The following is a 25,082-nucleotide window of genomic DNA, read 5'->3' on the forward strand; positions in this document are numbered from 1 at the left end:
ACTAAGTATCTTAATAGTTTTCCTTAACATCAAACATAATCTAAACTAACCATTTTCATAATTTATCATTATCAAGCATTTCCTCAACCATTTCACAACCATACCATAAGATCATTTACACAAAATGGGTATATTGCTATACATGCCATACTTAATTTTACAAGCCATTTACCAAAAATCTTACGGATAGTGTGGTGAGCCTTCGACCTATCCCGACTCTGAGTGGCTTGTCCAAAACTACAATGAGTAAGAAGGAGGAGTAAGCATAAATGCTTAGTAAGTTCATATGCAAATAATAAGTAACATAACAAACAGTTATACCACCAACATTAGCATACATCACTAAAACACATATCACATTTTAATCATTCTTCATCATCTTATTACTTTATCGTGGTTGTATCAATACTCAACCCGAGGGTTAAATACATACCTGTCCAAAATATCCATTTCATATCACTTACCAATACGTCTCTTTACATCTCGAAATTTTCCTCCATTTGAGTAGAACTTTACCGTTGAACACATCTAATATAATTCGATACATGGATAACTTGCACATAAGTGCCACATATTCAATCAAGCAATCATGTAACCCGCCTATAAGCGAACTCGGACTCAACTCAACGAGCTCGGCGTTCGCATCCATAAGTGAACTCGGACTCAACTCAACGAGTTCGGATGCCTAGTTACATCTCACGAACTCGGACTCAACTCAACGAGTTCGGACATTCGCATCCATAAGTGAACTCGGACTCAACTCAACGAGTTCGGATGCTCAACCATCCTAGTGACATGTCACTTGTATCCTAATCTATTCCTAAGGTTCAAACGGGCTTTTTCCTCGAACACTTATCCTTGCCGTCTTCCGTAGAATGCCGAAATCAATACTCGGTAACAATTATATTTAATAGGTAGTTCACATAATTTACATATTATTTGAAATTAACCACAAAGCATACATTTCATAATAAAATTCAGCATAACACATAATTAATATCAATAACTTAAAAATAAAAATTATGCTACATTATTTACACATGAACTTACCTTGGTACCAAAATATAAAGATTTTGCAATTTAGTCCATAATCTTTTCTTTTCCTCGATTGAGGTCGATTCCACGTCTTTCTTGATCTAAAATAACACATTTAGCTTATTTAATACTCACATTATCAAATTAATCCTTAACTCAAATTTTGGCAAAATTACAATTTTACCCCTAAACTTTTGCATATTTACATTTTTGCCCCTAGGATCGGGATTAAACTTTATTCCTTATTCTTATGTTTTACAACATGCTGATCACTTTTCTCTTCTATGGCAACATCAAATTCTCACTCTAACATGTACTTGTGACTATTAGGTATTTTTACCGATTAAGCCCTTTTACTCGTTTTTGCTTAAAATCGAGTAGTACAAGTTGTCTAACATAATTTAAAACTTTATATTCTATCATAAAACATCAAAATACACAAATTTCACCTATGGGTATTTTTCCAAATATAAACCCTAGGTTAAATTATTGCTAACATAAGCTTTATCGAGTTAGGGATCTCAAAACGTAAAAATCATTAAAAGCGGGGCTTGGAATCACTTACTATGGAGCTTGGAAGCTTGAAACAAACCCTAGCTATGGAGAACCCTTGAAATTTCGGCCTAATGAAGAAGATGGACAAAAATTGGCTTTTAATTTTGTTTTTAATTCATTTTAATAACTAAATGACCAAAATACCCTTACTACTAAACTTTCCAAAAATTCCTTCCATGTCCTAATTTTTCCATGAACTTAAAATTGGTAAAATTGCTATTTAAGACCTCCTCATTAATATTCCAAAACAATTTCATACTAAAAACTTCTAGAATGCAAGTTTTGCAACTTATTCGATTTAGTCCCTACTTTCAATTTAAGCACTTTAGGCATAGAATTTCATCACGAAATTTTCACACAATCATGCAATCATATCATAAACATCAAAATCATTGTAAAATAATTATTTCTATCTCGGATTTGTGGTCACGAAACCACTATTCCGATTAAGCCCTAATTTAGGATATTACAACTCTCCCCTCTTTTAAAGATTTTCGTCCTCGAAAATCTTACCCAGAAACAGTGTGGGTATTGGTTTCTCATAGTTTCTTCAGTTTCCCATATAGTCTCTTCTACCCCATGCTTTTGCCACAACACTTTCACAAGTGTAACACTTTTATTTCTTAGTTGTTTGACTTCTCGAGCTAAAATCTTAATCGGTTCTTCTTCATAAGTCATATCAGGTCGCAGTTCAATTTCTGTCGGTGAAATTATATGTGAAGGATCTGAACGATACCGACGTAACATAGATACGTGAAACACATCATGAATCTTTTCTAATTCGGGTGGTAAAGCTAGCCGATATGCTACCGGTCCAACTTTTTCAATTATTTCATACGGTCCAATAAAACGCGGACTTAACTTGCCCTTTCGTCCAAATCTAAGGACTTTCTTCCATGGAGACACTTTCAAAAATACCTTATCACCAACTTGAAACTCAATGTCTTTTCGCTTTAGGTCTCGCATAAGATTTACATCTATCCAAGCGACTTTCAAACAATCTCGAATTATCTTCACTTTTCTTCGCTTCTTTTATTAAATCAACTCCATAAATCTGATTTTCCTTGAGTTCATCAAATACAAAGGCGTTCGACACTTGCGACCATACAATGCTTCATAAGGTGCCATTTTCAAGCTCGTCGATAGCTATTGTTGTAAGCAAATTCTACCAACGGCAAATATCTTTCCCAACTTCCTTGAAATTCCAATACACAACATCCGAGCATGTCTTCAAGAATCAATTACTCTCTCGATTGTCCATCGGTTTGTGGATGAAAAGCGATCGAAATTTAACCGTACCTAACGCGTCTTGCAACTTTTGCCAAAACCGCGAGGTAAACCTTGGATCTCTATCTCAAATAATCGATAATGGTATTCCGTGTAATCTAACAATTTCTTTAATATACAGATTCAGCCAACTTGTTAAGAGAATAATTTGTACGTCTCGGATAAAATGAGCCGACTTAGTTAATCATCAACTATTACCCAGATGGCATCTTTCTTTCCGGAGTCAATGGCAATCTCAAACAAAATCCATAGTAATCCGATCCCATTTCCATTCAGAACCATAATAGGTGGAGTAATCCTCAAGGTACTTGGTGTTCAACTTTCACTGTTGACAAATTAAGCATTTGGACACAAACTCGATATATCTCTTTTCATTCCATTCCACCAATACATTTTCTTCAAGTCATTATACATTTTCGTACTACCGGATGAATCGAGAAATAACCACTATGTGCTTCCTGTAGGATCTTTTGAATCAATTCCTCATTCTTGATACACAAATCCGATCTTTAAACATTAAGCACCCATCGAACCAATTCAAAATCGATCCGTGTCGACTTCACACTGTTTTCTTTTGGCTAGCAAATCTTGATCATTTTTCTGAGTTTCAGAAATCTCTTGTAAAAACATTGGTTTTGCTCTTAACTCTGCTAGAATCGAACCATCATTTGACACTTTCAATTGAGTGTTCATAACTCTCAAAGCAAACAACAACTTTCTGCTCAAAGCATCAGCAACCACATTCGCTTTTCCCGGATGATAATCAATAACAAGCTCGTAACCTTTCAACAACTCCAACCATCTTCGTTGTCTCAAATTTAAGTCTTTTTGTGACATCAAGTACTTAAGACTTTTGTGGTCGGTATATACCCGACATTTTTCACCATACAAATAATGTCGCCAAATTTTCAAAGCAAACACCACCGCACCAATTCCAAATCGTGAGTAGGATAATTCCTCTCATGAGGTTTTAACCGCCTCAAGCATATGCCACCACTTTTCCTTCTTGCATGAGCACACACCCCAAACCATGTAGAGAAGCATCACTATACACCACAAATTCTTTACCCGATTCAGTCAGTACTAACACTGGTGCCTCTGTTAATAACTTTTCAATTCTTCAAAACTCATTGACATTCTTCCGTCCATTCAAATTTAACATCCTTTCGAGTAATCTAGTTATAGGAGCAGCAATTATAGAAAATCCATTTACAAACCGCCGATAATACCCAACTAGCCCCTAGAAACTTTTAACTTCGATTCGTTTTTGGTGGTTTCAATCAACAATGGCTGAAATTTTACTAGGATCAACCAGTATACCATCACCAAACAATATGACCCAAAAATCCAACTTCCGGAGCCAAAATTCACTTTTACTAAACTTAGCATACAAATGCTTATCTCTCAAAGTTTGCAAAACTATCCTCAAATACTCAAAGATGTTCATCTCATCTTTTGAATAAATTAAAATATCATCTATAAACACCACAACAAATTTGTCCAAGTATGGCGAAATATGCGATTCATTAAATCCATAAACACAAGAGGAGCATTTGTCAATCCGAATGGCATAACTAAAAATTCATAATGACCATACCTTGTTCTAAAAGCGCTTTAGGTACATCCGACTCCTTTACCCGCAGATTGGTAATACCCGGATCTCAAGTCAATCTTTGAAAACCATGTCGCTCCTTTTAGTGATCAAACAAATCATCAATTCTCGACAGCGGATACTTGTTTTTGATTGTCACCTTGTTTAACCGCCGATAATCAACACATAATCTCATAGAACCATCCTTCTTTTTCACAAATAACACGGGAGCACCCCAAGGTGAAAAACTCGGTCTCACAAAGCCTTTATTAGTCAACTCTTGCAATCTGCGACTTTAATTCTTTCAACTCTGTTGGTGCCATTCTATATGGAGCAATTGAGATCGGAGTCGTTCCCTTATCAAATCAATACCAAATTCTACTTCCCCGACCGGAGGCAAACCCGCAATTCTTCCGGAAATACGTCCAAAATTCACACACAACCAAGATCGATTCAACTTTCTTTTCAACTTCTTTTGTATTAATTACATACGCCAAATAAGCTTCATAACCCTTTCTCGATATCTTTGAGCCGACATTGAAGAAATCACACTAGGCAATGCCTCGATTTATCCGATTCACCCCAGAGTTTCACCATTTCCACACTTTAATTCTATAACCTTTTATTTGCAATTTACTATAGCATCATGCAATGTCAACCAATCCATACCCAAAATAACATCAAATTCATCAAACGGCAACAACATCAAGTCGGTAGGAAAGTAATGATCCCGAATCATTAAAGGACATTTCTTACATACTTTATCAACAATACACATTTGCCTAACGGATTTGACACTCTAATCATAAATTTTGTATTCTCAACGGTATATTCATACTAGACACCAATTTCATGCACACATATGAATGAGTAGAACCGGATCAATCAAAGCAATAACATTAGCATTATAGAGAAAATGTACCAGTAATCACATCGGTGAGGAAGCATCTTCACGTGCTTTAATAGCATAAGTTCTAGCCGGAGCCCTTCCTTCAGTCTAACCTGCATCCTCAGCTACATTCTTCTTGCTTGTTTCACTTCCAACTTTTCTGGATACCTTCCCTCGAGTCGCACCACTAGCTTTTACATTCTGAAATTTTTCTTTCTCACTCTCAGGCGGTCTCTAATAAAATGATCCGGAGAACCACATCGAAAACATTCATTTGCTCTGCACGGACCAAAATGATTTCTACCACACCGCTGGCACTCGGGTTTAACAAATCTCGTATTTCCCACACTAGCCGCAGAAGTAGTCTGAGATTTAGGACCCACATTTCGCTTCTTAAAATTTCCATATGATTGCCCAGCTGAAACTTGGGAACGAGGATTCATATTTCTTGACTTTCCGGTTTGTTGTGAGGGTGCATTACTCATTGGTCTTTTCTTCCAATTTCGTGTTTCAGATTCTACCTTTTTCTTTTCCTTCAGTAATTCTTCAGCCTTGCAAGCTCGATCGACAAGTACCACCATTTCTTTTAGTTCAAGGATCCCAACAAATACCTTAATGTCTTCGTTAAGCCCGTCTTCAAATCGTCGGCACATCTTGGCTTTTGTAGGAACATATTCCCTGGCATACTTACTTAATCGAACAAACTCTCTTTCATATTCGAGATCATCATATTACCTTGCTTCACTCAAGAAACTCTTTACATTTCGATCAAAAATCTTTCACTAATATATTTCTTCCAAACTCTTCTTGAAAGAATTCCCGTGTTACCCTCTCTTTGGTACCACCAAATCAAAGTCTTCCACCAATTATAGGTGAATCTCTCAACAAAGATGTAGCACATTTCAAACATTCTTCGGTGTACAAGATAATTCATCAAATACCGGATAGAATTTTCAAGCGAACTCGCTTTCTCGCATCATCATCAATATTTGCTCTAAATTCTTCAGCCCCTTGTTTACTTAATTCTATCAACGGGGTTCTGTGAAATTTTATCATATCCACTCCTTGAGGCATTGGAGGCATAGGTTGAGGAATTGGGGAAGGTGGGGAGGTCATACATTTGGGTTCGTCTGAACGAACTCGATGTACCATGCACTCATCATTTGGAGAAAGGCTTCCGATCCTTTCCCTCCTCCCCGACCAACAGAGGGAGTCGGCGCTGCTCCATCAGCCGAAGTGGCGCATTACTCAGACTTCATCTCGCCACACTGGATCGGGATCCATTTACTATATAAAAAATTTCATTTAAAAAGGTCAAGTCGTCACACTATCACAATTCATACATATGGCATGTATAGCAAAATCCGTACATACAACACGTAGTCCGAGAACCGACTAAACCTGCTCGATACCACTAAATGTAACGCCCCACACCCGAGACCGTCACGAGTCGAGTATGAGGTGTTACTAAGCTTAGTTTAACATTTTAGAACTTTGAATTATTTGTTTCTACATTCACAGCTTTTAAGCTACTTGCGTCACAGTCACAAGAAAAATCATATCTCGAGTTACGAAACTCGAAATTAAGATCCGTAAATTTTCCCTAAATCTAGACTAATAAAAATATCTACTAATTTTTTTTCTAGAATTTTTGGTTGGGCCAATTAGTACAGTTTATTAGTTAAAGTTACCCCTATTTTAAGACTCGACTGGTCTGACCTCTGTTTACTACGAACCACATTTCTCTCTGTAAAAAATTCATATGACTATAAGGTTTGTTTATAATAAAACTAGACTCAATAAGGATTCTGAGGATATAAAATACACCACCTAATTATATCCTTACAATTTATGGTGAATTTATAAAGTAGGAACAGGGGATTCAGAAACTGCTATGACTCTGTTTCACTAAAATTAAAATATCTTCTAACATATACTTCCTTTACTTGTTTCATTTGTTTCATGTGAAACTAGACATAATAAGCTTCAATTTGATATGTATTTCACCACAAAATTCAATTTCTATGATTTTTAGTAAATTTTCAAGCTCGCGTTAGTGTTGCTGCGTATTCTGTTTATGGTAAATTTCATCCTTTTATGAGTTTTATGCACTAAGTATCTTAATAGTTTTCCTTAACATCAAACATAATCTAAACTAACCATTTTCATAATTTATCATTATCAAGCATTTCCTCAACCATTTCACAACCATACCTTAAGATCATTTACACAAAATGGGTATATTGCTATACATGCCATACTTAAATTTACAAGCCATTTACCAAAAATCTTACGGATAGTGTGGTGAGCCTTGACCTATCCCGACTCGAAATGGCTTGTCCAAAACTACAATGAGTAAGAAGGAGGAGTAAGCATAAATGCTTAGTAAGTTCATATGCAAATAATAAGTAACATAACAAACAGTTATACCACCAACATTAGCATACATCACTAAAACACATATCACATTTTTAATCATTCTTCATCATCTTATTACTTTATCGTGGTTGTATCAATACTCAACCCGAGGGTTAAATACATACCTGTCCAAAATATCCATTTCATATCACTTACCAATACGTCTCTTTACATCTCGAAATTTTCCTCCATTTGAGTAGAACTTTACCCGTTGAACACATCGGAATATAATTCGGATACATGGATAACTTGCACATAAGTGCCACATATTCAATCAAGCAATCATGTAACCCGCCTATAAGCGAACTCGGACTCAACTCAACGAGCTCGGGCGTTCGCATCCATAAGTGAACTCGGACTCAACTCAACGAGTTCGGATGCCTAGTTACATCTCATGAACTCGGACTCAACTCAACGAGTTCGGACATTCGCATCCATAAGTGAACTCGGACTCAACTCAACGAGTTCGGATGCTCAACCATTCTAGTGACATGTCACTTGTATCCTAATCTATTCCTAAGGTTCAAACGGGCTTTTTCCTCGAACACTTATCCTTGCCGTCTTCCGTAGAATGCCAAATCAATACTCAGTAACAATTATATTTAATGGTAGTTCACATAATTTACATATTATTTGAAATTAACCACAAAGCATACATTTCATAATAAAATTCAGCATAACACATAATTAATATCAATAACTTAAAAATAACAATTATGCTACATTATTTACACATGAACTTACCTTGGTACCAAAATACAAAGATTTTGCAATTTAGTCCACAATCTTTTCTTTTCCTCGATTGAGGTCGATTCCACGTCTTTCTTGATCTAAAATAACACATTTAGCTTATTTAATACTCACATTATCAAATTAATCCTTAACTCAAATTTTGGCAAAATTACAATTTTACCCCTAAACTTTTGCATATTTACATTTTGCCCCTAGGATCGGGATTAAACTTTATTCCTTATTCTTATGTTTTACAACATGCTGATCACTTTTCTCTTCTATGGCAACATCAAATTCTCACTCTAACATGTACTTGTGACTATTAGGTATTTTTACCGATTAAGCCCTTTTACTGCTTTTGCTTAAAATCGAGTAGTACAAGTTGTCTAACATAATTTAAAACTTTATATTCTATCATAAAACATCAAAATACACAAATTTCACCTATGGGTATTTTTCCAAATATAAACCCTAGGTTAAATTATTGCTAACATAAGCTTTATCGAGTTAGGGATCTCAAAACGTAAAAATCATTAAAAGCGGGCTTGGAATCACTTACTATGGAGCTTGGAAGCTTGAAACAAACCCTAGCTATGGAGAACCCTTGAAATTTCGGCCTAATGAAGAAGATGGACAAAATTGGCTTTTAATTTTGTTTTTAATTCATTTTAATAACTAAATGACCAAAATACCCTTACTACTAAACTTTCCAAAAATTCCTTCCATGTCCTAATTTTTTCCATGAACTTAAAATTGGTAAAATTGCTATTTAAGACCTCCTCATTAATATTCCAAAACAATTTCATACTAAAAACTTCTAGAATGCAAGTTTTGCAACTTATTCGATTTAGTCCCTACTTTCAATTTAAGCACTTTAGGCATAGAATTTCATCACGAAATTTTCACACAATCATGAAATCATATCATAAACATCAAAATCATTGTAAAATAATTATTTCTATCTCGGATTTGTGGTCACGAAACCACTATTCCGATTAAGCCCTAATTTAGGATATTACACCCAAACCCAATAGGCCTAAAACTAAACCCTAAAAGCCCAACTAGCCCACTATTCTAAAATTTTTTAGCAACCATACCCCTCAGCCTTGGTCACCACGCTCCACGCATGCCTCTCAGCCTTGGTCACCACGCTCTACGCGTCTGACACCCCTATACCCTGCAAACACAAACAATAAGAAACAGAGGAAAATTGTATCACGTATATTAAGCAATCAAAAAACCAAAAAAAAGAGGAAAGGTCGATTTCGATTTCTATTTTCATGTTCTTTTGGTATTTTTTACATTTCATATCATATTTTTTTTTTAGAAATTTATTCTCTAAACAAAAAGGAAGGAAACACTTACCTGGACAGCACCAAAGTCGCGTCGACGGAGCCTCATCTCCGTCGACAGAGTCGATTCCAAAGGGGGTAAAAGGATCACCTTCCTTCTCGTCTTCGGGCTAAAGGAAACATGGCCTTTGAATAGCTTTGAAACGGGCTTAAAAACGTCCCTTGCGGTTTTAACCACCACCCATGGCGGAGTCGGGACGGCGGCGGCAAGGATGGGTCTTAAAACCCTAGCCAAAAAGAGAGAAATGGGGGGGGAGAAAAGGGAAAGGAGAGAAAGCAAAAAAAAAAAAAAGGGGCTTTCTGTTGAAAAAAAAAGGAACTGGAGATGAAATGAAAAGGAAAGGTTTTATTTTTAAATGATGATGATGAGATGATGCCGTTTGGTATAGTGGGGGGTTTGGCATTTTCCCTAAAAGGGGGATTTATGCAATTAGTCCTTTCCCTTTTCAACCCCCATTCAATCAGCCCCATTTTCTGTCTTCTTTTGTTTTAAAATTTAGCCCTCAGATCCTATTTGGTTTTCGTTTTTTATCCTTTATTAACTTTTCAGTATTTATACTTATATACCTCGAATTTTAATTTATTTTTAGCCATGACCTAAATCTATTTAATTCACTTATTGACTTTTTTTTGTGTTTGTTTTATGTACATATTATTTCAAGTATTTTATATGTTACTTATTTACATCTATTCTAACTTATTTTAATGTGTTGATTATTCAAATTCTTATTATTTATCTTAACTTGCTTTATGTATATATATATTACCTTAATCTGCTTTATATGTATTATTTATTGTTTTTATTCCTTACCTATTATATATACGTATACATATAGTTTATTTCAAGCTTTTAGATATTTATAATTCTTTAAAATTATTATATATTTATTTTAAATTTTTTATATATTTTAAGTTATTGTATATTATGTATTTCAAATAACTCTCTCTTTATTATCTTTGAATTGTTACTATTACAAAGTATATTTATATTGTCCCTTTTAATTCTTTTACATATTATATGTTTTTTAAACTTGTTATATATCGTTTTAAATTAACTATTATATATTACTTATTTTAAAATTATTTTATATACCTTATTTTAAACCCATTTTACTTATTTCAAATGATTTTATTATTATTTATTTTAGGTTTTTTTACATATCATTTTACCCTTTTATATATACATATTATATATTTTAAAATTATTCATTTTTTAAATTCTACTTTGTGTGGTAATGGATTTTAAGACACCTTTTTATATTACTTATTTTAAACTCATTTATTATCATTTGTTCGCACTTTATTTATTTTAATTTGTTTTATACATTTTATCATTTAATTCATTGGTCCTTATTTATTGATGTTATCATTTAAATGTTGTATGATTGTTGCTATTGCATGTACTATGATTCGTTATTTATATTTTCATATTATTGTCATTCACTAGTGTAATATTTTATTCATGCATTATTATTCCACGCACTATCATTCTATGCACATTACTATATTTTTATCTCACGTCATCGTATCGTGTATTAAACTTCAACGTTTTATCAATATGGATCGTCCACTTTTACTCCAAATAAATAACACTTGTTGTTTAAATATTGCATTCGCTACTATTCAAAAACGAAATTTTCCAAATAAGGCAATGTTATGCATTTTGAGATATCGAGGAATTGTGCCCTAACTTACGGGGTTTCGATTTTCTCGTTATTTCTAAATAGCTAAATATCCTTTTCGAGTTTTAAAACACACGAAACTCTCATTTAAATTAAAAGACGACCTTGTGCTTGAGAATTCACGGTATTGTGTCCTAACTTACGGGATGTGATATTTCGATATCTCGAGATAAGGAAATCTTTAAACAATCGATTTGAGCTAATTCAAGAATTTTAAAATCGATATTAATAGAAAGGATCGAATTTCAAATCCATTCCCGTTTTAATTTTCACTTTCAAAACCAAAGTCGATCCCGTTTTCAAAAAATGATTACGACACTATCTTGTATGTTATGTTTTATCATGTTAATGCGCCCCTTCATGCATCGATTTTAAAAATGAGACTTCAAGGATTTCAAAAAATATAAAAGCAATGCTTGGTGTTTGGAAATTTTGAGAAAGTAGTGCCCTAACTTATTGGGTTGCCACTTTTCTCGTTGAATTCGAATAATTAAGTACCCTTCTAAGTTTTTTTTAAGGGTTTTCTTAACGCAAGCCACTACCTTGGAATTTCAAAGCAATATGTCCTAACTTATTGGATATAGCGTTTTGCTGTTTCGAGATAGGAATTTCAAAAAGGGTTAACTTAATGTCAATACTTTGACGCGAGTGAATCCCGATTTTCAAAGTTAAAATATTTTAAAGAGGACTACATCTTAAATTTTTTTTTAAATTTCCGACATTAAAGACATTTGATAATCAATTAGGTACCAACTTTTGGGCGTTACGAGGGTGCTAATCCTTCCTCGTACGTAACCGACTCCGGAACCCGTTCTTTTATTTTGTGGACTAAAACTAATGATTTTAAAACAAAATGTTTTAAAGGTGATCCAATCACACCTAAAAAGATTGGTGGCGACTCCCGTTTTCATTTTTTAAAATCGATTCCCATTTTCCAAAACTTGATTTGAAAATGGTTTCGACATTGCCTTTATTTTATTTAAATTTCATATATTTTGAAATTTGAAGGGATATTTGGTTATTTAGGTTAAACGAGAAAAATCGAAATCAGTAAGTTAAGACACGTTTTCTCGAATTTCCAAAAAAGGAAATATTTCCTTATTTTTGAAATTTCTTTTTGAATAACAAAAAGTGCAACATCTAGTAATGTGTATTTATTTAGTTTGGAATAAGGTAAAACGGTCTATATTAAATACATGCATTTAAGCTTTAATACACAATGTGATTTAAATGGAACGAGAAAGAATGATGGTATTGAACATGGCTCATGATGTGATTAGAATAATAATAGAATGATAATACGAATAAGCAACATAACATAATAATGAAACAACGAGCATGCAATGGCAATTATCAATTAAATCTAATATTAATTAAACAATAACATAAAAAAATGAAAGAAAGAGGAATATGCATGATAAAAATAAAATAAAATAATCATGAAAGCATCAAAAGAAATAAATAAATAACAAAGAAAGGTTAAAATAACATAACGATGGCAATAGTAAAATTTGGTATAAATAAGAGATTTTAAACAATTATATTTCAAAAGAATATTTATAATAATAATAATAACAAGTAGATGGATTAATACATAATGGTGGTAAGGATAAAATAATACGAACGATAAGTATTAAAATAAGGAAAATATTATAAATTTTATCTATGAGGGATATAAAATAAATTAGATAAAACGAATATACATTATATAAAATTTAAGTATTTTAGAAGTAAGAATGATAAATAAATGAATGAAATAATAAAAATATAAAAAAATTTACTAAAATGGATATAAACGAAACTATATTTAAGCATTTGGAAAGCAAATGAATAATGAACAAGTAAATAAATAAAGCAAGTAAAAGAAATTGAGTCTAAGTATTTTTGGGAAAAATAACAAATATATGGATATATGAAACAATTATGGATGATAGAAATTTAAAATAATAATAATAATAATAATAATAATAATAATAATAATAATAATAATAATAATAATAATAATAATAATAATAATAATAATAATAATGTTGTGGGTAACAAAATAAATAAACGAATAATGAAATAATAAAAGTGCAAAGCTAAATTAAACGAATAAAAGGGTTTAATTGAAATTTAAATGTAATTAAAAGGTATAAATTGCAAATAATAAAAAGGGGCTGACAAGGACTAGAATGTAATGCGCTGAAACTATCAAGGACTAAAAGGGACAATATCCTTGATCCTTATGCTACGTGTTTTGATTGGCAAGGCCTTGGATTAAATAAAAAATGAAATAAAATTAAAGGGCGAATTTAAAGAAAATAAAAAAAGAAAATGGGATTAGATTCAAACAAAACAGAAAAGCGGAAGGGCTTGAAGCATAAATAACCCAAAAGCCAAAGAAATGCGCGGATCCTTCATCGATCGGGTCGGGTCGCACGGGTATGGACTGAAACGGCACCGTTTCAGTGTTGGTGCCTTCGGTGCCAAAACGGCACCGTTTTGCACTGCTATTTAAACTAAAATTTTTTTACTTTTTTTTATTTCTTCCCTTTTCTTCTACAAAAAATAGAGAGCACCCCCCTTTTTTATAACTTTTCTGTGCTAGGGTTTTTAAGACCCATTATCGCACGACGCTGGATCACCGTGGCCCCACCGTGGGTGGTGGTCGGAGCCACACGAAGGTCAGATTTTCGGCCTTTTTAAGAGCTCCTGAAAACAAAGCACACCAAACTCAGAAAACATGAAAGAAATGGCCTCTCCCCCTTCCTTTTTAGCCCGATTCAGACAACGGAGAGTAGATCTCAGGAGGCGTGACCACGGGGTTATTCCGGTGAGGTTTTTTTTCCTTTTATTATGCTTTTAAAAAAAGATTTGTGAAATAAATAAAGTAAAAACAAATAGAAAAAAACGAGAATAGAAAAAAAGAAAAAATAAATACAATAAGAGCAAAAACCTTTTAAACTTGTTTTCTACTTTTTATTTCTGAAATATACCTCCCCATACAATGGGTTCTTTTTTCGGTTTTATAGCCAAATACAAGTCACTATTTTCGCTACTGTTCATGCTACTCTATTCTGCTATTTCTATGCTATTGTTTCCTTTCCCTTTGTTTCTTTGCTGCCATCTTTTTTACTTTTTTGTCCTTTTTTCGCTATTTTTTCTGCTTTTTTTTTTCGTTTGCATGTTGATTTGGCATTGGCAGGTGTCAGAGGTGCACCAGAGGCATGTGAGGCCAGTGATGGTAGTGGAGGCGCGTGCGGGGAGGGCTGAAGTGACCTGGTGCGACGCTTAGGGTTCTCCCTCCCTTCTTTTGCTGAAAATATTTAGTGGGCTAGGGTTGATTTGGGTAGTGGGCTGATATGGGTTTTAGGGTTGTTTATTTGGGGTTTTAAGTTTGGGCTGATGGTTTTTTGTTTTGGGCTTTAAGTTTAGGTTTATGGGTTTTGAATTTTGTAATTGGACTGTTAATAATATTCGGCCCGGGTAAAATTTGGGTTTCACAATTATAATCTCTTTTTTTAAGGTAAACTCATTAATTCATTTAATGAATGGAACCTATAATTCAAAGAGAAAAAAATTACGAACACTCATTGTAGATGGTAAAGAACAAACTCTATCAACATAACAAAGGCTTTAGTCTCAGCGTCAATAGAACATTATGACACGTTGATAATTGGCTTTGTCGCAACTCAAGCACGACATATCTGGAGTGATTGCAAGCACTTAATACGATAAGGAAATCAGCATCGGATGGTCTAAAGCGGTGATAAAAAATCGACAAAAGAATCGAGCATTCACCAAACTAGAGAGGACGACAATAAAATCATCTCTAAAATTACTTGTAAAACTAAGATTACGTGAATAAGTAAGACTAAAAAACGTGCTACAAGAGTAGATAAAAACTTCTAAAATTGAAAACTTATTAAACAATGGAAAAATAAACAAAAAAATATAAAACTTAAGACAATACGGATCCAAATCTACATGTGAAATCATTTACTATTCTACTCTCAAAACATAAACAAATTAAGAAGTTGACAAAGAGCCATCCACTTTCCAAGAAAAACTACCGGTGGCCGGTAGAGTTTTAGCGAACGATAGACACCGTCATTTATCCATCACAACTTGTGAAGACAACAAAAATACCCACAAAATAGATCTGCAAATTGAAAAAAGAGAAACGTATGTAATGAATGGGAAAAAGAAAGTAAGAAATGATTGATAAGAGAGGAAAAAGACAGACAATAACCAACCCAAAAATTGACACTGCAATTGAGCAAAACAAAAAAAATTATAAATTTATATATAATATTTTAGATGGTAATAATTCATTTTTATATATATTTAACATATTCATATATATATATATATATATACATATATATGCAAAGGTTTTCATATATGGTTGAAGTTTTGCATAATTTTATCATAGTGATTCAACATTTTAGAAAATAATTTGTATGTTTATGTTAAGTCTTAATGTATATTATATTTGTCATAATTTTTAATTCAAATAAACATTATATGTTTTATTGAAGAGAATAGATTTTTTTAGATGAAAATAACTATTTCTCATACCTTAATTTATTGCCAATGAGAAAACAGCTAATATATAGTTTTTACAAAAAAGCAGAAAAAGACTCTAAAATTTGTAACCACAAAATAGCTTCCTAATCATAGGGTAACAACAATTCAAAAGTTAACCAAGTATTAGGGATTTATTAAACACATCTCAACTACTAAGTAAATATACTGATATGTCTACAAACATCCTCCCTTAAAATGATTTCTATTAAGTAATCAGTTTATCTCTAGCAACAAACACACTCCCATTAGCTGGTGCAGCTTCACAAATGCTTCAAGCATCAAAGGCTTTGTCATCACATCTGCATCTTGCTCCTGGGTGCTGTAATGAACCAATGTAATTGTACCATCTTGTGTGAGCTCACGGCAGAAATGAAAGATGTGCTTGTTGCGCCCATGCATTACTAGATTTTTGGCAAGCTTAAGTTGTTGTCACAATAAACAATTGTAGGTCTGTAAAGCTAAACTTGTCTAGAACCCTTCTCAACCAAACCACTTGACAGGCGTGGCTGTTGCTATGAATTTTGCTTCTTTGGCAGTGGCGCCATTTAAAATAGCTTCACTAGTATTATTTATTTATTGACCTTAAATTATTAAAAAATATTAATATTTCTCTGGTACTGATATATATATATATATATAATATTCATATATAAAAATAAAATTATTTTTGTAATTTATTAAAAATTTAAGGTCATTTTAAACAAATAAAAGAAAGCCTGAAATAAAAACGTGAGGGATTAATTATATTGCTGCTGGGCTGAGTTGTAGGTTTATTTTAGCGTATGGTAGAAAATTTCAATTTTTTGCTGTTTTGTTAGGCGGTGCACTAACTTCTGTTTCGTTGGGGGATAACATTTTCGTATTTTTCTAAAAAATTGCACAGTTGTTTCAAGAGGGCGGTCAAATCAACTGAACATTGCTTGTCAGATGGCTTTTAAATCTTAGATTCCACCGTTATTGTGTAATAATGGCGTGGGTGGTTTTTGGGCTAAAATCGGATGGATAATATGCGTCACGTTTTATTTTGACAAATAACCCTCGAACCATATTATTTCGAGAAATAATTTTAGATAAAAGAATGTCAGATTTAAAAGGTTGAATAAGATGGTGGCAAATTTAAAATTTATTTTTTGTGATGCTTACTTTTATATAATTTTTTAAGTTAAAGTTTTGAATAATGATGGAGTTGGGTGAGGTATGGATGTAATAATTCCTGCTACCTACCTGCAGATTTTGAATGCTATGTTTCTTGTTTATATATATATATATATATATAGCTTCTCCTATTTTCTATCATCTTTGTCTACACAATCTCTCTATGTTTTTGTATTTAATGGTCTAATATAAAATTTATTCAACAATCGAATGTTCAAAACACCTTTTTTCTAATTACACGTTTTTACATTTTATAAAATGGTTAAATTTCAGTTTCCCCACTCTAATATGTTTAAGAGTTTAATTAAAAAAATTGACAATCATAACAATTGGATCAAAATATTTTGCTTCAAAAAGTAAAGGGTTTAAATTTTTAAAATTAAAAATAGGATTAGAATATAATTTTAACATTTAAATTTGTGCTTTTTAATTTGACACAAACAAATAATCAAGAAGTGAGAGAATCATACTAATTTTGGTGAAAATTGAAACGATTCTTAGAGCCGAAATTGGGGGAAAAAAATTCACTCATCCAGTTGCCATATTTGGACTTTGTAATGTTAACAGAAATTTGTTATCCTCACCATCAAATTCCTTGTAGACGCTTTGTCAATACCCCTCACATTTTGTAGATATTTTGCTTGGACTCCTCTAGTGAGAACTTTTGGTGGCTATTTCTTGCTATGTCAATTATTTGACTAGCGAGTATACACCTTATTTGATAAAATCTTTATAATTTATCCACGTCAATCATTATTAGATTAAATAGATTCTACTTATTAGTCATTCTATCCAATTTGAAGAGTCATTGTACATATCATAATATCACATTATCTAGACCTATTAGGATATGCCCATTGTTTTTCAATATCACAATCACATAGCAACACGTGGCATCTCAAGACAAGTGAAGACCCTCATATATAAATCGAGATTTTGATAAGTTTCCATTATTACTTGTCCACCCTCCTTTCACTTGTCTTTAATTATTATACAACTTTTTGTCTAACTGGATAAATCATCTTGGGATACTAATCTCTTTTATGTATTAATAAATTTATATTTTAACTTTTATTACATGATCTAGCAAATTATATAGAGAGTATAAAAAATAATTTATGAATAGAAATAAAAGTGACATGTTAAAAGGTTAAAATTTACTTAACATAAATTATAAATATATATTCTATAAAATTATTAATATAACAAAATAATATCTTAGATACGATTAAGATGGGATGAAATAAATTATGAAATTCAATTAAAAAAGAGATTTTATATCATAGATAATAATTGGAAGAATGAGATGAAAATATTAAAAAATAAACCCAAATTTTGATGCTACATAACACAAACATATATTTAGCAAGATTGTTGACATCTGCATAAGAAGAAATCCCGTTGAAACGAGACTGTAATGGCATCTTACTTGAGTATTTATATATAAAAACTTTTAACCTTATATATTAACCATGAAAAAAATATATATTATCTTGTTTTATCAAGGGTTGAGAAAGGATTGTATGAAATTATAATTCTATGTCATCCCTATCCCTTTCCAATAGGAGAATGAAAAATCAGATTTTTCCTCTTGATTTTCAAGATTTTTTCAAGAGAAAAAAAAACTGAAAATCAGGAGAAAAAATCTAATTTGTTATTCTTTTATTGGAAAGGGATAAAGATGACTTGCAATTACAGTTTCATACAATCCCTTCTCATTCTTTGAATATCAAGAAATAAATAAAATAGATAAATATGAAATCATCATGATTAAAAAAGATAAAATACTCATTTTAAATTGATAAAATGTACAAAGGATATCATTGATTACATTCTTTTGCGAAAGAATGGATTATTAAACATGATAGGAATGTTGGTCTTGTAAACTTTCAAGACACAAATATGAAGTTTCACCATGTTATATGAAAAATTAACATAGCTATGTTAGAAATTTAAAAAGACATGAATGAGATACAAACCCATAATATTTGAGTCAACCATGGTGGAAATTCAACCCAACGCTTAGTTTAATGTCAAGTTTTAAGTTCAATTAGACAAAGTACATCATTAATATGTGATTGCTAGTATTATAAAATAATATATCATTCCAGGATAAAAAATGGTAAGTATCTGTAATGACAAGGGGAGGATCAGTATTTTACTGTTAATAGACCCATAACCCAAATATGTTAGAGTGTTAAAATTAAAAGAATATTCTTAATGAGATCTACCTATATGAATGTAAATTGTGACGGCGTTTAGGAGTTTGGGGGCTTGACTCTAACAACACTAATGAAAAGAGGTTATAGCACATAGTCATAATAGTGTATGCATTGACTAGTAATGAAATAATTGTGTGAGATGTGTTCAACTAATCAAAAAGTATAGTCGGTTCAAAGTATAGTCTACCATGCAATTTCAATTATCTTTAACATGTTTTCGTTAAGTGAAGATTCAATCATAAAACATTTTCATTTATGAAATTGATTTCCAAAATTATCAAAATCTAAAATATTTTAAAAATATATCATTTTCAATATATAGATAGTGTTCTAATAATTGCAAATGAAAGGTTGTCAATAACCAAAAAGTTATAACACTTGATTATTTAATAAAAAAATTGTCACTGTTTAAAAGTGATGAGATACATCTCTTGTTTTTAAAAGTTATGTTATTTTATTATTTATAAAAAGTTATAATTATTCAAATAAAATCTAATGAATAATTTTATTCATTGTTAATAGATGTAACTATCCAAATAGGTATTTCTTGGATAGTTATATAATTATGAAGAGATATGAGAACTTTTATAAATAAATAAATAAATAAAAACAAAATTCATTTGCAAGGCTTAGCAAGAAGCCAAAATTTTGCGACAAAAGTTTCTTTGTTTTCTTCCATCTAATATTTAATAAGTGTTTTACAAATGTAAAATTTGATATTTTGCTATACATTATTTAGTGTTTAATAAATTATTTTTGTCAATGTAAAACGTTAATAAACATTAAATTTATTATATCCTTCAAATTCATTTGTTAATAATTCCTAGGTAAAAATAAAATAAAATATTAAAGAAAATGAAATAATTTCATTTTCTTTAATATTTTAAGTTATTTTCTCACTTTTGTTCATCACCTCTCCATTGTTGGATTGGCTGAACTTTATCTATGAAGTTGGTTCAAGGGAAAAAAAGTTAAAAATATGATGGTGTACTTTATTAACAAAACGCGGAAATCAAAATGCATGTTGCGTTGACATTCAGCCATGACAAAAAATAATTTGCCTTCTACTCTTCTCTATTCTAATAACAATTCACCCATTAAGGTGGGAAAAATAATTGAAGTTCCGTTTATTACAGAAATAAATGGTCACCAACTTCAACTTTTAATGATGCAGGTGTCTCCGTGATTGCTTTTAAAATCACGGACCGTCCGTTTACTAGGTCCTTTTTTTTTCCCTAAAAGGGTAAATTTCATAATTAATCATCTAAAACATCGCTATTAGATTTTTTTTTGCTTTAATCGCTTGTCATTAATTTGGCTAATAGCAATGTTACTATTTACTTGTTTTAGCCATCCAATTTTAGTAATATTTCATTTTGGTCATTTATTTTCTTTTTTTAGTAATATTTCATTTTGGTATTTTTTTAGAATTAATTTCATTTTTTCTTAAAGAAGGAAAATTTAGGTTTTATGGGGAATTGAGCTCTTTAGTTGAGAGATGAAACCCAAATTTTTCATATAACTCAATTCCCTATAAAAAAATTTAAGTTTTTCTTTGTAAAAAACAACTTTTTCCTTATAAAACCCCGAATAATTTTCCATAAAACCTAATTTTCTGTCTCTTTTTACTTGAAACAAATAAAATTTATTCTAAAATGGAAATTAAAATGAAAAAAAGTGATATTTCTTGTAAAACCTTGATTCCCCTTTTTTATTAGAAAAACCTAAAATAATTTTTAAAAAAAATATAAAGAAAAAAAATGAGTGACCAAAATAAAAGCTTACTAAAGTTGGATGATTAAAATGAGTATCGTGAGCCAAATTAACAACAAAAGACTAAAATAAGAAAACTATCTAGCGAGTGACTAAAAAAAAAAATTATTTAACAACAGTGCTATATTTGAAAATTTTTTATTTTTGATGATCAAAATAAAAATTTATTAAAACTGGATACCAATTATGTAGTTTACCCTTTCTAAACATGCCACCAATCTTCACTTGTTATTATATCTACACAAATAAATGTTCACTTACTTCTCACCCATATATAGGATGATAATGCGATTCAATATATTCGAATCCACATTCTCCTTCATTGACAACAATGCCCATGTTCAATTAAGCTAAGATTAAATTGGCTAAATCCTTCTACTTTTGAATCTACACGAAAAAAATTTAATCACTCTGTTGGTAATTTATTTTACTATATTTACATATTGATATATCATAATCATACGAATATTTTATTATTACAAATTATAATACAATTAATTCTTTTTATAACAATATTTCATTATAGCAATTAAATTTTTAGTAGAACCGACTTTTAATATTTTATTTTAATCTTCTATAACATTTTTCACTAATAACAACAACAACTACAATTATGAAGTACATTATTTATTAAACCAACAATCTATTGTCTCAAATTTTAAGTAAAATTATAACTATTTCATATAAGCAAGTCTATTAATTTATTTTATTTAATAAAAGTGATCTTAATTAAGATATAATTCTAATAAAATATTTAAATTCCACAACTTATTAAAAATTTTAATTAGATACTCTATCATAAATTTATAAATTGAGTCATGATTAATTAAAAACATTATGTTACAAGAAAAAGAGTGTAATCTACCCAAAAAGTTTCTATAAATAATTTATTAATAAAATACAAATATAATTTTAATGTTTAAATTATGTTGACTAATTATTTCATTTAATTTATTAATAAAATATACATATAAATGAAAATTTTAAATTAAATAAAATTTTATTTTTATAACAACAATTATCTCCCTATAACATTCCAAGTGTTGTGTTTTTTAGCAAAATCTTAGTAAAAAAATAAAATTATTATGAAAAGGATTGATCGTAAATCTAAAACATTCTAATATAAATCTCATAGATTGTTTCACTATTTTTACTTTAATGTTTTAAAATTATTTATAAAATAGAGAAATTCACTGTAAAACAGAAACAATTTGTTTAGCATGTCATATTTTAAAAAATAAATTCATAAGAATATTTTTAGCTAATATATTGTCTCTTAAACATCAACCACGATGCAATATGATTGCTATACTGCCACTCCCAACTCGCTCTATCAATTGTCGGTGGTTTTTAATTTCCGATCATAACTATTTTCTTAATATTTAAAAAAAAAATCCATTTTATGCACAAAATGGATGTGAAGAATCGTAGTGTATTCTGACATTTTAAAATTTTTTCCAAGTACTGGTATTAAATATTTGTGTATCTATAATAAATAGATATTGGACACAGCATAGCTTCCATGACACTGAATGGTTGAAATGAAATGGAGTGGCCTGTGTTTTCTTTTCTATATAAAGATGTGGTGTGGATGAGGTAGTGGGCATTCAGTGGAATCGAGAGAAGAAAATTTGTAGTATTGTAAAATGAGTAGAGCCACAGAAAACAGCTTCCTTCCACTAGACATAGGGAGCTTCAGAGAAGAGTCGAAAGCAGTGATAGATTTCATTGCGGACTACTATAAAAACATAGAGAAATACCCAGTTCAAAGCAAAGTTGAGCCTGGGTATTTGTCTTCCAGCTTACCCGATTCCGCTCCCTATTCCCCCGATTCACTAGAGGATGTACTGAATGATGTGAATGACAGCATTTTACCTGGCCTTACCCATTGGCAAAGTCCTAGTTTCTTTGCCTACTATCAAGCAAGTTCTAGCACTGCCGGATTCCTTGGAGAGATGCTTTGCTCCGCCTTTAATGTGGTTGGTTTCAACTGGATTTCGTCTCCCGCTGCCACCGAGCTTGAATCCATCGTCCTTGACTGGATGGCCAAAATGCTCAAGTTACCATCTTCTTTTTTGTTCTCTGGAACAGGCGGTGGTGTCATTCATGGTACTACCTGTGAGGCTGTCGTTTGCACTTTGGCTGCTGCTCGAGACAAGGCTATGAAACAACTTGGTGGTAGTTGGGACAACATAACCAAACTGGTGGTTTATGCATCAGATCAAACTCATTTCACTTTCCAAAAGGCCGCCAAATTAGTGGGCATTCCCCCATCAAATTTCCGATTCATTCAAACATCTTTCGCCACCGAGTTTACAATGCCACCCCAACTACTTCGTGTTGCTATCGAAAATGATATCCAATCAGGCTTGGTGCCATTGTACATATGTGCAACCATCGGGACAACAGCCTGCGGAGCTGTGGATCCTATTGCAGAATTAGGCAAAGTTGCCAATGAATACAATCTTTGGCTTCACATTGATGCAGCTCATGCAGGAAGTGCTTGCATTTGCCCTGAGTTCCGGCATTTCCTTGATGGAGTCGAACTCGCATCATCTCTCAGCATGAATCCACATAAATGGTTTCTCACAAACATGGATTGCTGTTGTTTGTGGCTCAAGGAACCACGCTTCTTAATCGATTCATTGTCATCTAATCCAGAATATCTGGAAAACAACGCAACTAAATCCAACGTTGTGGTGGACTACAAAGATTGGCAAGTCACACTGAGCAGACGGTTTCGAGCACTGAAGCTTTGGTTAGTGATCCGCCGGCATGGCTTGGAAAACCTCATGCGCCACATTCGATCAGATGTGGAGCTAGCTAAGCAATTCGAGGCACTTGTAGCTAAAGATGAGAGGTTCGAGATTGTGGTTCCAAGGAGGATAGTGTTGGTTTTCTTCAGGCTTAAGCCAAAACATGGGGTAGACGGCGGAGAACTGAACCGGAAACTCCTAGATGCTATAAACTCAAGTGGGCGAGCTTTCATGACACAGGGAGTGGTAGCTGGAATTTTCGCCATCCGATGTGTCGTTGGAGCTACTCTCACCCAAGAGCATCATTTGAAGGATTTGTGGAGTCTCATTCAGGAAAAAGCTCGACTTGTGCTGCTCCAATGCACCCAATAAATTTCCCATTTATATCTGGTGCTTAACTGCCACGGTTAACTCTTTCACTTTCGAAGCTTAAAATTTTCATCCAATAAAATTTAAATTGTTGTGACATGTGAGAAATAAATGTAATGTTTGAAGATTCAGTTTTGTTTAGAAATGTTTGATGATTTGTCTACGAATGAGCACTTGATTTTGATTTTCTTTAAGCTGATCTTTGCAATGATTAGGTCCGTATGCTAATGGAGTTTGAGATGTTGTCATAGCCTGTGTTGGTCGTAGTTTTCTAAAACATCCTCCACTACAAAAGTTACTTTGGTGTTTATTATGGGATGTTTTATTTTTTATTTTCTTAGAGTTTTAAATCTACCTTTAATCGAGTATTTAATTGTCAAAGGCATCGTTTTTTCGAACTTGTAACTCCAATTGTCTATTTGGGCAATGTTGTTAGTCATATGTCCTTGGAACTTGTGGGGCAAAATCCAAATCTAATATTTCTCTCCTATTTTGGAGATTATGTTTAGCACCATATTTCATTAAAGTCAAAGGCAATTACTTGGACGGAAATGTTAATTGAAATCAAGGCCTTACCCTTTCCTTTCCTCTGAATCCACCCCAAAACCTCCTGCCAAGTGTGATAAACCACACTCAATTCACCCCGATAGTTCCTTAGAATAAGGACAATAGCCAAATATATGGTCTCTAAGCC

General features: G+C 32.0%; 1 protein-coding gene and 1 long non-coding RNA gene across 2 annotated transcripts; both read left to right on the forward strand.

Annotated features, from left to right (window-relative positions):
- Positions 1–14,072: 14,072 nt before the first annotated feature.
- Positions 14,073–15,029, forward strand: LOC128295120 (uncharacterized). The gene is made up of 2 exons (XR_008285435.1): positions 14,073–14,356; positions 14,729–15,029. It is a non-coding gene; the product is annotated as an uncharacterized LOC128295120 (long non-coding RNA).
- Positions 15,030–22,601: 7,572 nt separating this feature from the next.
- On the forward strand, positions 22,602–24,533 carry LOC108458473 (tyrosine decarboxylase 1-like). Its single transcript, XM_017757888.2, has one exon. The coding sequence runs from the start codon at positions 22,910–22,912 to the stop codon at positions 24,389–24,391; it is 1,482 nt and encodes a 493-aa protein (XP_017613377.1). The 5' UTR covers positions 22,602–22,909; the 3' UTR covers positions 24,392–24,533.
- Positions 24,534–25,082: the final 549 nt, after the last annotated feature.

This window comes from Gossypium arboreum, chromosome 7 (genome assembly GCF_025698485.1).
Source record: "Gossypium arboreum isolate Shixiya-1 chromosome 7, ASM2569848v2, whole genome shotgun sequence".
NCBI lineage: Eukaryota > Viridiplantae > Streptophyta > Magnoliopsida > Malvales > Malvaceae > Gossypium > Gossypium arboreum.